We start from the raw sequence: 14529 nt of genomic DNA, 5'->3' as shown, positions 1-14529 counted from the left end.
ATGAATGAAGTGAGGCTGAAGAGTGGAGCTTGCCAGCATGATGGAAGGCCACACCCCAGGGCACGGCACGCTGCAGAATCGGATCTAATCCGGCAGGAGTTCGGCTCAACTGTGCGAGGACATCCACGAGCCCATCCTGATCCAGAGACACTGGCTGGAGCCCTGATTCGCCATGTACGCCTGAAAATAGTGTGTTGAAGTGACAATATAAATCTACATGACAAGAACAAAACAAGCTCCATGTCAAGAGGAGACACGGTTTTGTGATACTGGAAGAGGGTTTAAATCCACGTACTTGTGCGTTTCAAGTTGTAGAATTCTCGTGCAATGCTGTCAGCTAGTTTCTCACACCAGTTCTTCGAAGGACAGAACAGTAAGACAGAATGTCCTTCTATCACTGTCTCATAGCACAGACTGACAATGTGGTCATCATCACCCTGCGGAAGAAATATGCAACTATCACCAGACAGCATCACTAATCTGGCCACAAACATCGGCTGTATTACGAAGAACATATTCCCGGTACCACAGCCACAATAGCAGGCAGGCACGTTTACATCACCTATTTCCTTACCTTTACTTGTAGTGGAGGCGTGAACTGTCGCACCACAGACAGGCTGTTGTCATAGATTTCGCTGCCGACCTTGAGATGCTCCTGCAAGGGTACAGGTCTGTAGTCAGTCTGGTAAAGCTCAGCATCTAACCAGCAGGCCAGCAGGGAAAGGTTCGGCAAGGTGGCACTCATACCTACTATCTGCACACCCTCAGAGAGAGACCTGCGAAAACGCAAATATGGATGTATAAAATATAAATAATCCACAACAGCAACATCACTTGCTGTTTAATGAATAATAATAATAACAACAACAACAACAACAATAAGAATAATAATAACGTAGGAGATGTTTGCACATCACTCCAACCACACTTATCATCATCATCTAAACAGAAAATGAACACACACGAACCCAGTGGTCTGTTTCAGTGCAATGTAGCGGATTTTGGTTAGGAGAAGTTCAAGCAGGTATCCTCTTCCAGAATCTCCAACCATATGCAACTCATCAACCACGACCATACCTGATGGGACAAGCACGCTGTTAACACATCTACTCTAGTAAAACCTTTAGTTCGCAGATCTATTACCCAATGTTGCCATATTTTCCTCTTCGATCAGCCTGTTGATGAGGGAATTGGCCTTTTCGATGGTGCAAACCGCAATGTCCAGCGCAGCAAATCCTCCAGCAGCAGAGGTGCTTCCCATATATCCCTCCACACGCACACCAGCTTCTTCAAACACGCTCTGTAGGACCAGAGCTGTATTATACACACAGTACACAACGGCAGACTGACATCCCAATGTCTTACCTGAAGGTAAAGCATTTTCTCTTTGGCCACAGAAACAAATGGAAGAATGAAGAGAGCCTTTCTTTTAGTTTCCAACACCCGCTTCAGCATCAGCAGCTCCGACACCAGAGTTTTTCCAGCACTTGTAGGGGCTGAAATAGAAATACATTCATGTAAGGAAATGTATGGCATCGATTATCAAGATGAGAAAAAGAAATGCTTCAGTGTATAGAACTAGTAATGTATGCATAGCTGAATATATAGCTCCACTTTGTCTACAGAGGAAACCAGACTGTAAATGTTAATACAAATCATTCCATAATGACGCTACACCATGATACAGTGGCCAATGTGAAATGTACTTTCCTCTGAAACTGTTTCTTACCAGAGTACACCAAATTCCCTCCCTGTAGAACCTTTCCAACAGCAAGACACTGAGCCTGCCACTCAAACATGTGAGTCACTTTGTGCTTTCGGTAGCACTCAAAAACAGGACTTGGTAGGCCCCAGTTGGACAACAGGAGCTTGTCAGTCTGATCAACAGGAGCGTGAAGAGCCATTCCTTAAATGAGTCACATGAAATCAGTAGGAAATATTCAAGGGAGAAAATGTAAACATTGACTTATTTTAAATAAAAAGGATAACAGTTACTTGTTGTGATGCATTTCATTAAGATCATAATAAATACATTAATAGGGTGAATAATTAAAATGATATTTTCCTGCAGTTCCTGAAGATGTATTTGTCACTCTTTTATGGTTCCACAACATATTGTACAATATCGCACTTCCAGCTAGTCTGAAAGGGTATTTGGGGAATCCCTTTGTGGAAAGCCTATATTCATAGATGACCGTCATCAACAATAAGAGAGAAGAGATATATAATCAAAATAAAGTACAATCAAAACATCCCTGCTAAGCTGTTATACTGTAATAATAATTTGCTGGTGTATTGTGAGATTAAATGAAGAACCAAATACCTGGCTGAGGTAAAGTGTCTGCTAGCGTGCTGACGTCTAAACCACTGGGGACAGTAAGCACTGATGCCGAGTGATTCTGCAATGACTGTTGGAGCTTGGCCTTCTTCAAAGCTTCTGCAAGGCGCGTAGGACTGAATAAGATGTAGTCTTTCGATGTATTTTGAAGACGATTTTCATTTCTATTTTTGACGCATCGAGGGTCCTTTCTTCTCAATTCAGATGTCTCCCTGCACAAAGCACACATTAGGAAGGATTCTTGTTTGTAGAAGAATGTAGAAGATTAACATACCAGTTTTCTGATTGCTGTGTGTTTTTCACTTCCTTACTTGGCTGCCCATTGCTAGACTGTAGCACTGATGGGTACTTGGTCTGACCTGCCTCTGAATCTTCGCTGAAAAGTAGACGCTGAGCAAGGTCTTTGCAGTCTTCTCTCAGTGATGTGTTTTTCACATTTCTCTTCCAAGCTCTGTCATGTGCCAACTTGCCATTGGTTGAGTTTGATTCATCTGAGATGACAGTTGTGCGACAAACGTTGCCGGCTGTTGTATTGCGGGGATCAATGACATCTGCCGCCATCAGCATTTCCTCATCCAATGCTAATGTGGATTGTCCTAGTTGTGAACCTTCTTTCACACCCTAAAAGCAAATGTATAGATTATGATGAGAGTTCATACAAAACAAACGGATTGGTGTCACACTCACCACATTTCTGCCTTCGTTTGACGCTTCTGATCGGTCTGCTTTGACAGCATGTTTCATCATGTCGTCTCTGTTTAAGGGCTCGTTGGCGTGTTGAACGCTGGCAGAATGAAAATTATGGCAATCAATTATATAAAATAAGTATAGTCGGTTAAATTGACACATTGTTATTACCTCGTGGCCTTTTTTATTTGGTGCTGCCCAAGGTAGCTTTTCTTCTTTGCGGTTGGACCCGGGGCATTCATGCTGGGGGTTTGTAGCGATCAATATTATCCCCAAAAGAATGTGGTTCAACATGACATCACCTTGAGAGCGCCCTACAATACAAACGAGACCGCATTTTGGAGAAAACAATTAATAAAAACTATTTTTATCGGGGCGATTGAACGTTTCTGAAGTATCAAACGTCCACCAAACTCCCGCTCTGACTTTCTCTGTGTCTCACAAAAAACAGTCCGGCGAAACAACGTGAATTTACAAAGGTTCCTATATGAGGTTGGTACAAGTTCTTACTTATATAAATATTTATGAACAAATGATAAAGGATTTTTCATTGGCTATTAAATGCAAGTGATGCTTGCAAGTATTACATACAGACGAATTGTAATACAATCGTGATGCTACGGTTGTGAAAGTGGAATCAAGACAAGGGGAAAAAGACCAATTAAAATACATGTGCTTTGTTTTCATATATATACTTAGTTAGTATCTAATGGTGAACTGAATCACAAGGTTTTCTTGCTGAAATTCTAAATATCTGCTGCTTTGTCAAGACTACCAGGAATCGCAACTTTCCCTAAGTACAGTGAATTACCTAGAAATGAATCATCGACAAGTTCAAATGAAGTGTAAGGTAAGGTAAGGTGTCTGTCAAAGTGTAAGATCAAGCAATTTTCTCTGGAAACTAAAATAAATGAAGTTTGAATGTAGTCTTTGTGTATCCACTCCACAAATAGACTACTTATGATGATTATCTTAATGATATCCCCGTCACATTTCTCTCATTACATTGACCTTAATACATTATACATGTACATGATATGCATTACTGTATGTCATGTGACAATTGCTATTAAATTAGAAGCACAGATTCCTCTTTCTCCAGCCATGTTGGTCAGCGCTGCATGATGGTTCACAGTGTGAATATATTAATCTGATCATCTTTCTGCAAACACTATCTGGTTGTTCACCATCACATCACTCAGCGGCATCCTCTTATCTCTCTCCTCTAAAAGTGGGCTTCCAACTGTTGGGATCTGTGGCTGATATGTACAAAGGTGACTACAATCATAGTGCGTAAATATAAAAAAAAGAAAAAACTGAATGACTGTATAGGGACAGCTGGGAAGTATGGGCCACTCTTCTGAAAAAAATGTGACGGATTATGACGGCGAATAATATGGCATCCGTTAATTGTATTGCCGCAAGCTGTTTTTCGCGAGTTGTGGAAAATTGCCATTGATGTGGATGAACGTCTGTGTGAATGGGAGTGGGCGCGGCCTCGCTCCTGTCTCGAGGAGTTGGGCGTGAGCGAGCAGCTGGTGGGCGCGCCCGCTGCGACGTTGCCGAGGCTTCAAGATGGCGGAAGCCCTAACACCTCAGGAACAGCTGGTAAGGCTTTTAACCCGTTTAATAACGTTTAACGCAACATACATTTAAAGACGTATCTACACCTGAACTGTACTGTGTCTGCTCTGATCCCCACGAAGGCCGGCGGCAGAGAAGACTTACTTGTTTCAGCATCACCGGCCCTTTCGCACCACATGTAACTTAGCATAAAGCTAATGCTAATTGCTATTGTTGACCACCAGATTCCTCGACATTTATCCCATGAAGTCATCTTGAAAACAAAGCGTTTTTGTTCATGTAAAAGCATTAGTTTGTTTTCGGTGTTGTTTCGAATACCACAATATATCGTGACAAAGGCGTGACGACAAACGTGAAAGTTTGTTTTCCGTCGGGCACGTCGTTCTTTTTTTTTGGCTGCGAGCTAACGGTGTCAGATTTACGGGCGAAAACTCACGGTGGCGCTCCCTTCGGTTCTGATGACTGTGGATTCTGAGAAAACCGGACTGACGATGGGTGGTATTAGCGGTGTCACTGGCGTTTGGTTTATTTGCAGTTGCAGCATGCGAAACAAGAACTCTGACATGCAGTTGCTCATCCCTCCAGTTACTCTATTATATATATATTACACTAACTGAATTGGTGGAACTCCTGTTGAGGGGAGACATACACGCCAATATCATATATGTCGATATCATATGTCAATGTCATTTCATATCCTTTTATTTACTGCGTGATTGATTAAAATTATTTTTCCAAGGTCGATGATCTTTACTACAAATAAGAAAACGAAATAACTTTCACTCACAACTAGGGTAGAAAGCAGGTTCTATTTACACTTTAAATTACGGCTTTTACATATATCATCTGGTCATGATATTAGAACTGGAAAATGATGTGTAATATACAAACTTTTCAGGCTTCTGTTCTGCGTCACACAAATAAAAGTGCCTAGTCAGCGGGTAAGGCTTTATGTTCCCACTCAGATCAATAAGTTATGATTAAATGTGAACTAGGAAATTTGCATTCAAATTTGGGTTCACACGTGGCCCCTTGATTTGGAATGTTGTCATGATCTCATGTAAAGTAATGTCTATGAAGATTCATGTGAAAGCTCAGTCATCTGTGAAATGTGACTGATGAATGACCTGCATCTTAGTTGAATGGTTCTCTGAAATTAGAGACATCACTTGATGGCTCTGGCCTGTCAGAAAGTTTGCATACCGATGAGATGAATGAGGAGATAAATTCCCTATCTGCTGAGGACCTGACAGTGTGGGAAGGATTGTCTCATAGATCATGTTGTTGTTGCTGCTGTTGTGTTGTTTGCACTTCTGCCACAGCCATCATCCCTTTTATCCTACTCTTGTGAGATCTGGTGACTGAAGATCAACTGTCTTCAGGGTTTTTTTTTTGACAAACACTATCACAGCATGGAAATACAACATTGTTCTGCTGGTTCGTGGGTCTGCTCCGTTTCGTATCTTGCTGTTGTACATGTTTTTTTAGGAGAGGAATTCTCATCTTGGGCTTGTTCCCCAAGCACTGTCTGGCCTTCTGTATCTATTCTTCTGCTACACTGCTTCTCATTGCTCTTATCAGTCATTAAAGCACATGTCTCATTTGTCTGATCATGGCTTCTCTATTGGCCATCAGGCTGTGGAGGAGTTCCTGATTGAGGTGCGCAGCAGGGAGCAGCCTCACAGTGCTGGGCTCGTCTCCCAACCCACAGCTGTCAAGTTTCTTATGGCCCGGAAGTTTGATGTCTACAGAGCCATTGACCTCTTCCAAGCGTACAAGGTAAATTAAAAATTATCTGTTTATGGTAAAAAGTGAAAGAAATATCTTGACAGATGTCTAATGTTTTGCTCATTATGTTGTGTTTATTTGCTGAAACCTCAATCCTATCTGTATCAAAGATGAAGCGTTTGAGGGGACAAAAGATGCACATCAGCCACACACGTTTATGGTGAAAGAAGTACTCACTTTAATGTATGTGAGATCGCTGTGGAACCGTATGCGGGTCATTAGACCCACATGCTGAGGGCAAAAGTAAAGAAGAGCTTCAACACGAGTGCTGGTGTTACCTAAATCAGGATATATTGAAGTCAAAATGAATTGTCCCGAACCCCTCCTCCCGCTCCTGTTGTCATTAGTTTTTTAACCTTTTCCACGCTGATAATAGAGTAGTGTTCTTGTTCTTCTTAACATCTAATCTTCATGTATTTCTGAAATCGGAGCCAAGGAAGTTCCACATTATCGCTGCCATCGTCACATGGTGAGGCTGTTATCAGCGTATTATCATTAGCGTCAGCTGCTTTTTAATGTTTAAACAATGATTAGCTTTGTTAACATATCTATTAATGATATACTCATTTCAAATATTGACATATGCATTTATGATGATTATAGTATTCTAAACATCAACAGTATGTATTTTCTTTTTTCTGTTTTGCCTCCAAAAACCTTGATATCATTGAAATAATGGTTTGCACTTTTTAAGGCTGTAGCATATGCTGTCGTTCTGAGGTTTATTGAGTCGTAATAGAATCCATAATCTGACAACAGCATGCCTGAAGTAAATGAAATGAAATGAAAACGCCCGCCATCTTGGTAATGTAAATGTTTCTAAGATGGAAACCCACTAGTCATTTGACCCGGTCTCTGTGAGGTTTCAGGTCGGGGCTATTAACACCCAGCAAAGGAAGGGTTCTTGCGGTTAATAGACTCAGTTAAATATTTCTCGGAATTATTGAGCCCTAGCTTCTGACAACAGCCAGCTGAGATCACTGCTATGTGACAGGAAGTGGCGTACATGCATCCAGTCTGTCTTCTCTGTAACTCTGGAAAGTCTTTTGTAGAAAAGCTAAACCAATTTACTGCAAAATCAGGATTGGCCATGACAGGAATTTTTTTCAGATACAGATAAAGTAGAGCTACTATAACATTGTCGTTCTGAATCCGTGAATCTTGCTTGAAATTATAATTTTGTAGGTCCATGAGTGTGTATTAAATCCAATATTGCCATTTAAAACAATGTTGTGAATACGCTAGAAATCTCTTGTATGGTTTCGTAGGTGTGTTCCAAATGATTTCAGTGACCTTTTGATTCTCATTCTTGCTTGCTATGTCTTACTTGCTCCCTTCTCGTCTTTGGTGGATGAACATCAGAACACAAGAATCAAAGAAGGGATCATCAATATCATCCCTGACGAGGAGCCGCTGCGCTCCGAGTTGCTGAGTGGGAAATTCACAGTCTTGGTAAGTTCTGACCGACTGGTTCATTCCGTTCTGTTCACGAAGATTAACACAATTTGATCCGTGTGTCCAACATCCAGCCGGGGCGTGACACTAATGGTGCTGCTCTGGCTCTCTTCACTGCACGTCTGCATCGACCCGACGTCACCACTCATAAGGCCGTGCTGCAGGCCATCATCTATCAGCTGGACAAAGCTATCGAGAGGTTCTTATTTCATTACATTTATTTTATTTGGTGGGTCTACTTCCTTTTTTTCAGATATGTCAAGTGATAATAATGACCAATATGTCACGTGTGAAGCCTAACTCATCTACTCATGCTACTCTTTGATCAAAGCAACTGCTAAGCATTTGGGCATTAAGGTGGCCTCCACCCACTAGAAAACCAGGCATCTGCTGAAGCTCATGAAAAGAAAGTGGATAATGTGACCGTCAGGGGTGGATGGGAGAAGTGCACTATAGCTCTTCTTTGAGTTCCTGGTCAATGACTTGCATTACACTTTCTACACCTGCGATTTTAGCTTGTTGGGGGAACGCGTGAGTGTGACTGAGAGAAGAAACAAAAATTGATTGTTTTTTTGTTTTTTTTACAAAGGTATTAACCAAACCATTTTTAATGGTTGCAGGGTTGATCTGTTTTAATAAACGCCGCAGATGTGATAATCTGCTGGCAATTACAAGACCATGTTCATGTTGGTATGCAACACCACAATGACATGGAATTCTGTTTCATGTTAACCTTGTCTTGAGGTTGTTGCCAAGTGACCGTGGCAGGAAACAGTGGTATCAGATTAAAGCTACTGAAATGGCAAATAGAAAATTTGTGGTACTGCTTTGCAAATTATGTGCAAAAATGTGTAGCGAGAAAAAAGGGTTACCTCACGAAATGATACAAAAGACAAAACAAGGTCCATGGTACGATAGATTTAAAGAATATATTCACCAAATGAAGTGAACAAATTTGATCGAAAATGATATGACTCCATAAAAATGGGCACAGTGTAACTTTGTGTTTTGCTGTGCAAATAAAATAATGAAAACAAAATTTCTTTTAATTAATTATTTTGTGGACATTAATGCCATGAAAAGTCTAGGCTCAAATTTAGTCAGGCTAAAAGTAAATAGCAAATTGGACGTCTGCACATAATGGTGGCGTTTCCGTATTTACATATTATTTCATCTGCTATATTTTTAAAAAAATGTTTAAATTCAAGAGTTACTCACTGCCCTACAAACTACACAGTAAAATACTCATTAAATGTGAATAATCCATTTTTAATGATAATTTATCATGAGTTTGAACAATTGATACATTTGCATACATTTTGGCTTCAACTCAAAGTCCAAGAGGCCATCACAATAATTTAGAGTATTTTAGTACGAAAGAAATTACAGAGAAAGAGATTTAAATTCCCAAAAAATCTGTAAAAGGGATTATTTACTGTCATTTAATTCCAGTTGTGGTCTCACAGACATCTATTCTAACACGACCGTTTCCAAAAACTCTGGTAGGAGAAACAGCTTGAAACTATGAAGGAAGCGAAACAGCAGATCAGCGCCTTGTGACTCGTCGTGATTGTGACGAAAAAGCTAACTGCAGTGGAGAGTCCAACTCTCTGACAGTGACCTGGAACGAAACGCAGTGGAAGAAATCATGGAATTCTCTGCAACAGTGGTGTCAGCGTCAATGGTGAAAATAGGTGGATGCATTGTTAATGCAATGATGCAAAACATTGTCAGTATTAACCATGCAAAGTCAAAATGGAGCTATGGAATTTCTAGTGTTTTAGTTGCACCAACTTGAGTGTTTTTTATCGCAGCACCTTTTTTCCCCCAATTTCCTAAAATGACCTTGAAGTTCCTGTGTTGCTCTTCAGTGTGCAGACTCAGAGGGACGGGCTCATATTCATCTACGATATGACCAACTCCAGCTATGGGAATTTTGACTACGAGCTCTGTGTCAAGATTCTAAATTTACTCAAGGTAAACGCCCCAGTTTTCTGTGTTGATTTTTTTTCCATCACACATGCAATAAATCTTTGTTCTCATTTTGCTTCTTTCATCAGGGGGCTTTCCCAGCTCGTTTAAAATGCGTATTTATTGTGTCATCACCTCTGTGGTTTCGGGCACCCTTTGCTGTTCTTCGCCTCTTTGTGCGTGAGAAGCTAAGAGAGCGGGTCGGTACATTTTTTGGTGACGTCAGCTTTTGCTAAATGTTCATACTATTAAACTCTTGCTCATCCGCAGGTTTGCACAGTGAAAGCTCATGAGCTGCCCAATCACATCCCAGTGTCATCACTCCCTGAACACCTGGGAGGAACGTCCCAGTACAGCCACGTGGCATGGATCCAGTCGTGTGTGAATGTACACACAAACACAGTTCCTGGTGACACCCAAGTAGAGGACACTCATGATTGTGTTGGAAACCTTCTACGGTCCTACAGCTTAGAGTGCAGCAACAAAGATTCCAAAATCACCCATGCTCATATCAACACACATTTAGGCTCAGAAATGGCCGCTGCTAACTGCTATGATGATAGCAATGCTAACCACCACAACCACTGCGTTACAGTGGAGGAACGGACTCGAGGAAGTGCGGCCCAGCAGAGCCCATATTCTGGGGTGCACAAGTCCCTGGGAAATCACCAACATTGGAACGGTTCTGCCGGCACCAACATGAGTGTCAGCCCCAATGCCAATGTGAATGGTCGAGGTCGTCTAGCTCCTCCCCAGTCAGACACGCCTCCTGAGACCCCATATGCTCACAGTGGTGGGCAAGACAAAGATGGCAAAAGTAAGGAAGGAGATGATGAAGAGGATGGCGTGCCGCCCTTGCCACAGAAGGCCTTGCCCCGGCCGCCCCACCAAGCTTACTCCCAGTCACCGCCCCTGTCCTCCTCCTGGGGTCCTGAGGACGAAGACTGCTGCATGGAGCTGTCGGTTCACATGCCAGAGCAGGGAGGACTGTCGGTGCACGACCTAGTGGAGCACGTCAAGAGAAAGAAGAAAAAGGGCATCTATCAGGAATACGAGGAAATACGTAAGGAGCCGCCTGCAGGAACCTTCGATTACTCCAAGTAAGAGATTCTGTCAATGACTACATCCAATTCAGTCCTCCTGTTGTGTCCAAGACAGGTTCTTTGTGTCTTTGGTGGATGTGATAACACCCTTTTTGCATGTGTGCAGAAAACTTTCCAACCAGATAAAGAACCGGTACAGCGACGTTCTTTGTCTGGACCAGTCTCGTGTACGCCTCTGTCAGCTCTGTGATGACGAGGACGAGGTAAAACGCTAGATCTTGATATGGAGCTTTTCAGCTGAAGAAAGATCTTTCAAGTCTGGAGGTGGGTTTCATTTTTTCAGCCTCTTTTGTCGGTTTCAGACATCAGATTACATCAATGCCAGTTTCATGGACGGGTACAAGAGGAGCAATGCCTACATCGCCACTCAGGGTAAGAGATTTTCACAACATATTTTGAAAAGAAATGTCTTAAACACTTTTTCTAAATGTTGTCCAGGTCCTTTGCCAAAAACATTTGCTGACTTTTGGCGCATGGTTTGGGAACAGATGGTACTAATTATAGTCATGACCACCAGGTAAGGGCAGCACTGTAGACCGTTCTGATGGTATTATTGCATCGGTGTGTTTATCAGCCGTGTCTGTGTGTCAGGGTGGTGGAGCGAGGTCGAGTCAAGTGTGGTCAGTACTGGCCTCTGGAAGAAGGCAGGACAGAACAACATGGACACTTTTTGATCAGAAACACACACATTCAGGTGTTCCAGGACTTTAAACTCTCGTTTCTTGAGCTCTATAACACTCAAGTAAGTGAAGCCAGTTCCTCAGTCAGGTGGTTTGGCCTGTATGAATAACAGATGTCCCTGTCTCCTTCTTCACACAGTCTGGAGAGAAGCGGGATGTATGCCACTACCTCTATGTCAGCTGGCCAGACTTTGGCGTGCCCAAAAGCGCTTCAGCCATGCTAGACTTCCGTGAGCATGTCCTCCAAAGACGTGACGCTGCGGTTAAGAGTCTGGGTTCCAGTTGGACGGGCCCTGCTGGGGGCCCCCCTGTGATTGTACACTGCAGTGCGGGCATTGGCAGGACAGGTAAAAACACACAAGTCGTGGATTTCTGAAATGGTCTTGAACTCCTGAACTGTCTCTCTGCCCTCAGGTACTTTCTGTACACTGGACATTTGTCTGTCCCGGTTGGAAGACATTGGCACAGTAGACGTCTTTCAGACTGTGCGGCGAATGCGCACTCAGAGAGCTTTCAGCATCCAGACGTGGGATCAGTACTACTTCTGCTACACTGCCATCATCGAGTACGCTCAGCGCCACGGGAAATTAAGCCCGGTGCAGTGGTCTGACTCAGACTTGGAGACAGACAGTGAGTAAGGCTACAGTGGGGACACATTGTTGGAAAACAAAATGTATCGTGGAAAACAAATCAGGAGCCGTTTGTAACAGCCAGGGGATCTTTGAACAAGTTGATTGGTTCCTGAGGAATTTATGCAAGTTCCTGTCGCGGTTTGTCCTTGTGTAAAAGGACGCGACACATGGAGAAGTTAAGGGCTTCATCATAACAAAAGACATGGAGAACAAGTTGTCATGCCATTTTTTGGCCCCATTGAGTCGAGCAGTCTGCAGAGGCGTAGCCCGCCCAAAGCCCGTTCCGTTATCAACAGCGTTGTAGCATTTTACTCTTGACTTGCACAGGTAGAACAACAAACTCGAACCTCTCATTTTCAACCCTCTGAGCCTTCGGTCTTTTTTACATGGTAAACTATTCAACCCAAATTCATGTTTGATTGCGGCTCAAACGCATGGGTTAAGGGGCAGGATTTTAATCATTGAGTGTGTTGTCGGCGATCACAAGGATGAACATGGCAGTAGATCTGCGTGTGAGCCACTCAGTCTGTTTTTATTTTGCCATTTTAAGTGTGTTCCATGTCTGTGCGTATGTAGACTAACTCTTAAAAGCCAAAGTTGTTACTCTGAATGCTTGGATTTATTGTTAGCTGTGATATACCATAGACTAGTCCCTGTGTATATTCCTGTAACATACATTTATAAGTTTGGTGCATATTATTTTCTTGAACAGGAGTTAAGTTAAGACAGAGTTACGCAGCGTGAATAGCTATGAAATTAAAGGTCCGGTATTATGCTAAGGTGGTGCTTCAGCAGGGAGCGTGTCAGACTAGGTGAGGTGAGGTCCTCAAGTTCTCCTCCTCAGATGCTCAGAAGAGGACCGATTTGATCACCTGCAGCCTCTCAGCTCAACACTGCCAAGTAGTGCTGCTGAGTCATGTGGCAGACTGAGAGGTGAAAGAGGCCCCCATCTAAATGTGCCTGTGGTAGGAGGTGGATAATTGGACCCAAATGTATGTACAAGCCAAAGCCACGCTTGTGTATATTATGGGACCTTAGGCAAATCGACTGGATCCACTTCAAATATCCTGTTTACTGACTGGATGATCTGAAAGTTTGGCCTTAAGTCTCTTAAATGCCTCATTGCTCCCTCACTCACACACCTGGAACTGTCTCCTCTTCACCTTGATTTCTCTAGCTCTGAAGGCTCTGCGGCTTCAGATAATTGTGCCTTCAACTTCTTACTTGTTGTTTGACTGTCCCACAAAAATGGCCGCACAGAGGGTGAAAAGATTCTGCCAAACACAGGTGACTCCATTTGGCAAACGTTGGGAGAACTCTGGGACTTATAAGACTATATAAGAGTTATTATTTATCATTTGACCCGAGGAGGCAAGTCTGCTCAATATCAGTAACTAAGATTGCCTCTGGTCAGTTATCATTTAAAAAGCCTTTATTTTGTATACATTATCGTTATCATGCTATTTACATTTCTTTGTTACACTTTTACAACAGTGAAAATTGGTGAATGTTGGTACGATGCAACGAAAGAAAACAAACTTTGCTTTTTATAAGCTGAACAAATCAGATGGGAGTGAGATATATTTTTGTTGTCCACAGTCGACTTTGATGGAATATATCACTTGCTATGGTATTTTTAAAACTGACTTGTATAAATTGTTTGTGTTCATTTATATCGACCATCTTGTTTACAAAGAGTTACAATAATAATGTCTTAAAGTCTCACACCCAATGCTAGGAACAAAGTCACTATTATCATATATATATATATATATATATATATATATATATATATATATATATATATATATATATATATGTCCTTGAATGTGTTTGGGATCATGTAACTGAGGCAGTTTTTGTTGTTCATGAATGTTGATACTTTCGTCCTCAATGCCAAAGTCACTGACTCACTATTTTTGTGCATCATACCCTCCCATTGAGCATGGACCTACTGTACTGGTGCAGCCTTGTATCTGTGGATGGTGGACTGGTGAATGTTTGGATGTACAGTTACAACACAGGAGAAAGTTTGTGAACAAAATTTGGTCCCAATGACAGTTTGGAATTTGTTGAAAGAAAAAAAAACATAAACACAACAAGTGGTGTTTTGTCTCCTTGTTCGTCCTGGTCCATATGAAAATGTTCTATTCCTCTTGTCAGTAGTTTCTCTCCTTGCTCCTGAATCAGTCACTATCATGACTTTGGGGACAAGAAGAATGATGGCACAAGTGAATGGAAGGTGCTATTACTCACTCTAGTTGGATGTATTGATTCATCAGAGCAGGCTC

At 42.1% G+C, this 14529-nt stretch overlaps 2 protein-coding genes across 6 annotated transcripts in view; one reads left to right on the top strand and one right to left on the bottom strand.

Moving 5' to 3' along the window:
- The window catches only part of LOC128753915 (DNA polymerase theta-like), an 18612-nt gene extending 13754 nt beyond the window's left edge, over positions 1 to 4858 (bottom strand). For 3 of the 5 annotated variants that reach the window (XR_008413887.1, XM_053856110.1, XM_053856113.1), the window contains exons 1-11: positions 3197 to 3447; positions 3026 to 3122; positions 2613 to 2959; positions 2324 to 2550; positions 1730 to 1906; positions 1366 to 1496; positions 1144 to 1300; positions 969 to 1077; positions 575 to 776; positions 296 to 437; positions 34 to 180 (exon numbers count right to left, since the gene is read on the bottom strand). Coding sequence is in view for 4 of the 5 variants with exons in the window: in XM_053856110.1 (XP_053712085.1) it covers positions 34 to 180; positions 296 to 437; positions 575 to 776; positions 969 to 1077; positions 1144 to 1300; positions 1366 to 1496; positions 1730 to 1906; positions 2324 to 2550; positions 2613 to 2959; positions 3026 to 3122; positions 3197 to 3267 (1807 nt within the window). In the remaining variant the exon portion in view is untranslated. Of the gene's footprint in view, positions 1 to 33; positions 181 to 295; positions 438 to 574; positions 777 to 968; positions 1078 to 1143; positions 1301 to 1365; positions 1497 to 1729; positions 1907 to 2323; positions 2551 to 2612; positions 2960 to 3025; positions 3123 to 3196; positions 3448 to 4753 lie in introns of those variants that run through there. The other 2 variants (XM_053856109.1, XM_053856112.1) reach the window with 2 other exon arrangements.
- Positions 4576 to 14529, top strand: LOC128753916 (tyrosine-protein phosphatase non-receptor type 9-like). The gene is made up of 13 exons (XM_053856114.1): positions 4576 to 4633; positions 6245 to 6388; positions 7760 to 7849; positions 7927 to 8051; positions 9724 to 9829; positions 9913 to 10023; positions 10094 to 10923; positions 11033 to 11129; positions 11229 to 11298; positions 11365 to 11443; positions 11518 to 11668; positions 11746 to 11953; positions 12021 to 14529. The coding sequence occupies exons 1-13, from the start codon at positions 4601 to 4603 to the stop codon at positions 12242 to 12244; spliced, it is 2268 nt and encodes a 755-aa protein (XP_053712089.1). The 5' UTR covers positions 4576 to 4600; the 3' UTR covers positions 12245 to 14529.

This window comes from Synchiropus splendidus, chromosome 2 (genome assembly GCF_027744825.2).
Source record: "Synchiropus splendidus isolate RoL2022-P1 chromosome 2, RoL_Sspl_1.0, whole genome shotgun sequence".
NCBI lineage: Eukaryota > Metazoa > Chordata > Actinopteri > Syngnathiformes > Callionymidae > Synchiropus > Synchiropus splendidus.
The sequence above is the reverse complement of the archived record's forward strand: the minus strand, read 5'-3'. Positions and strand labels throughout refer to the sequence as shown.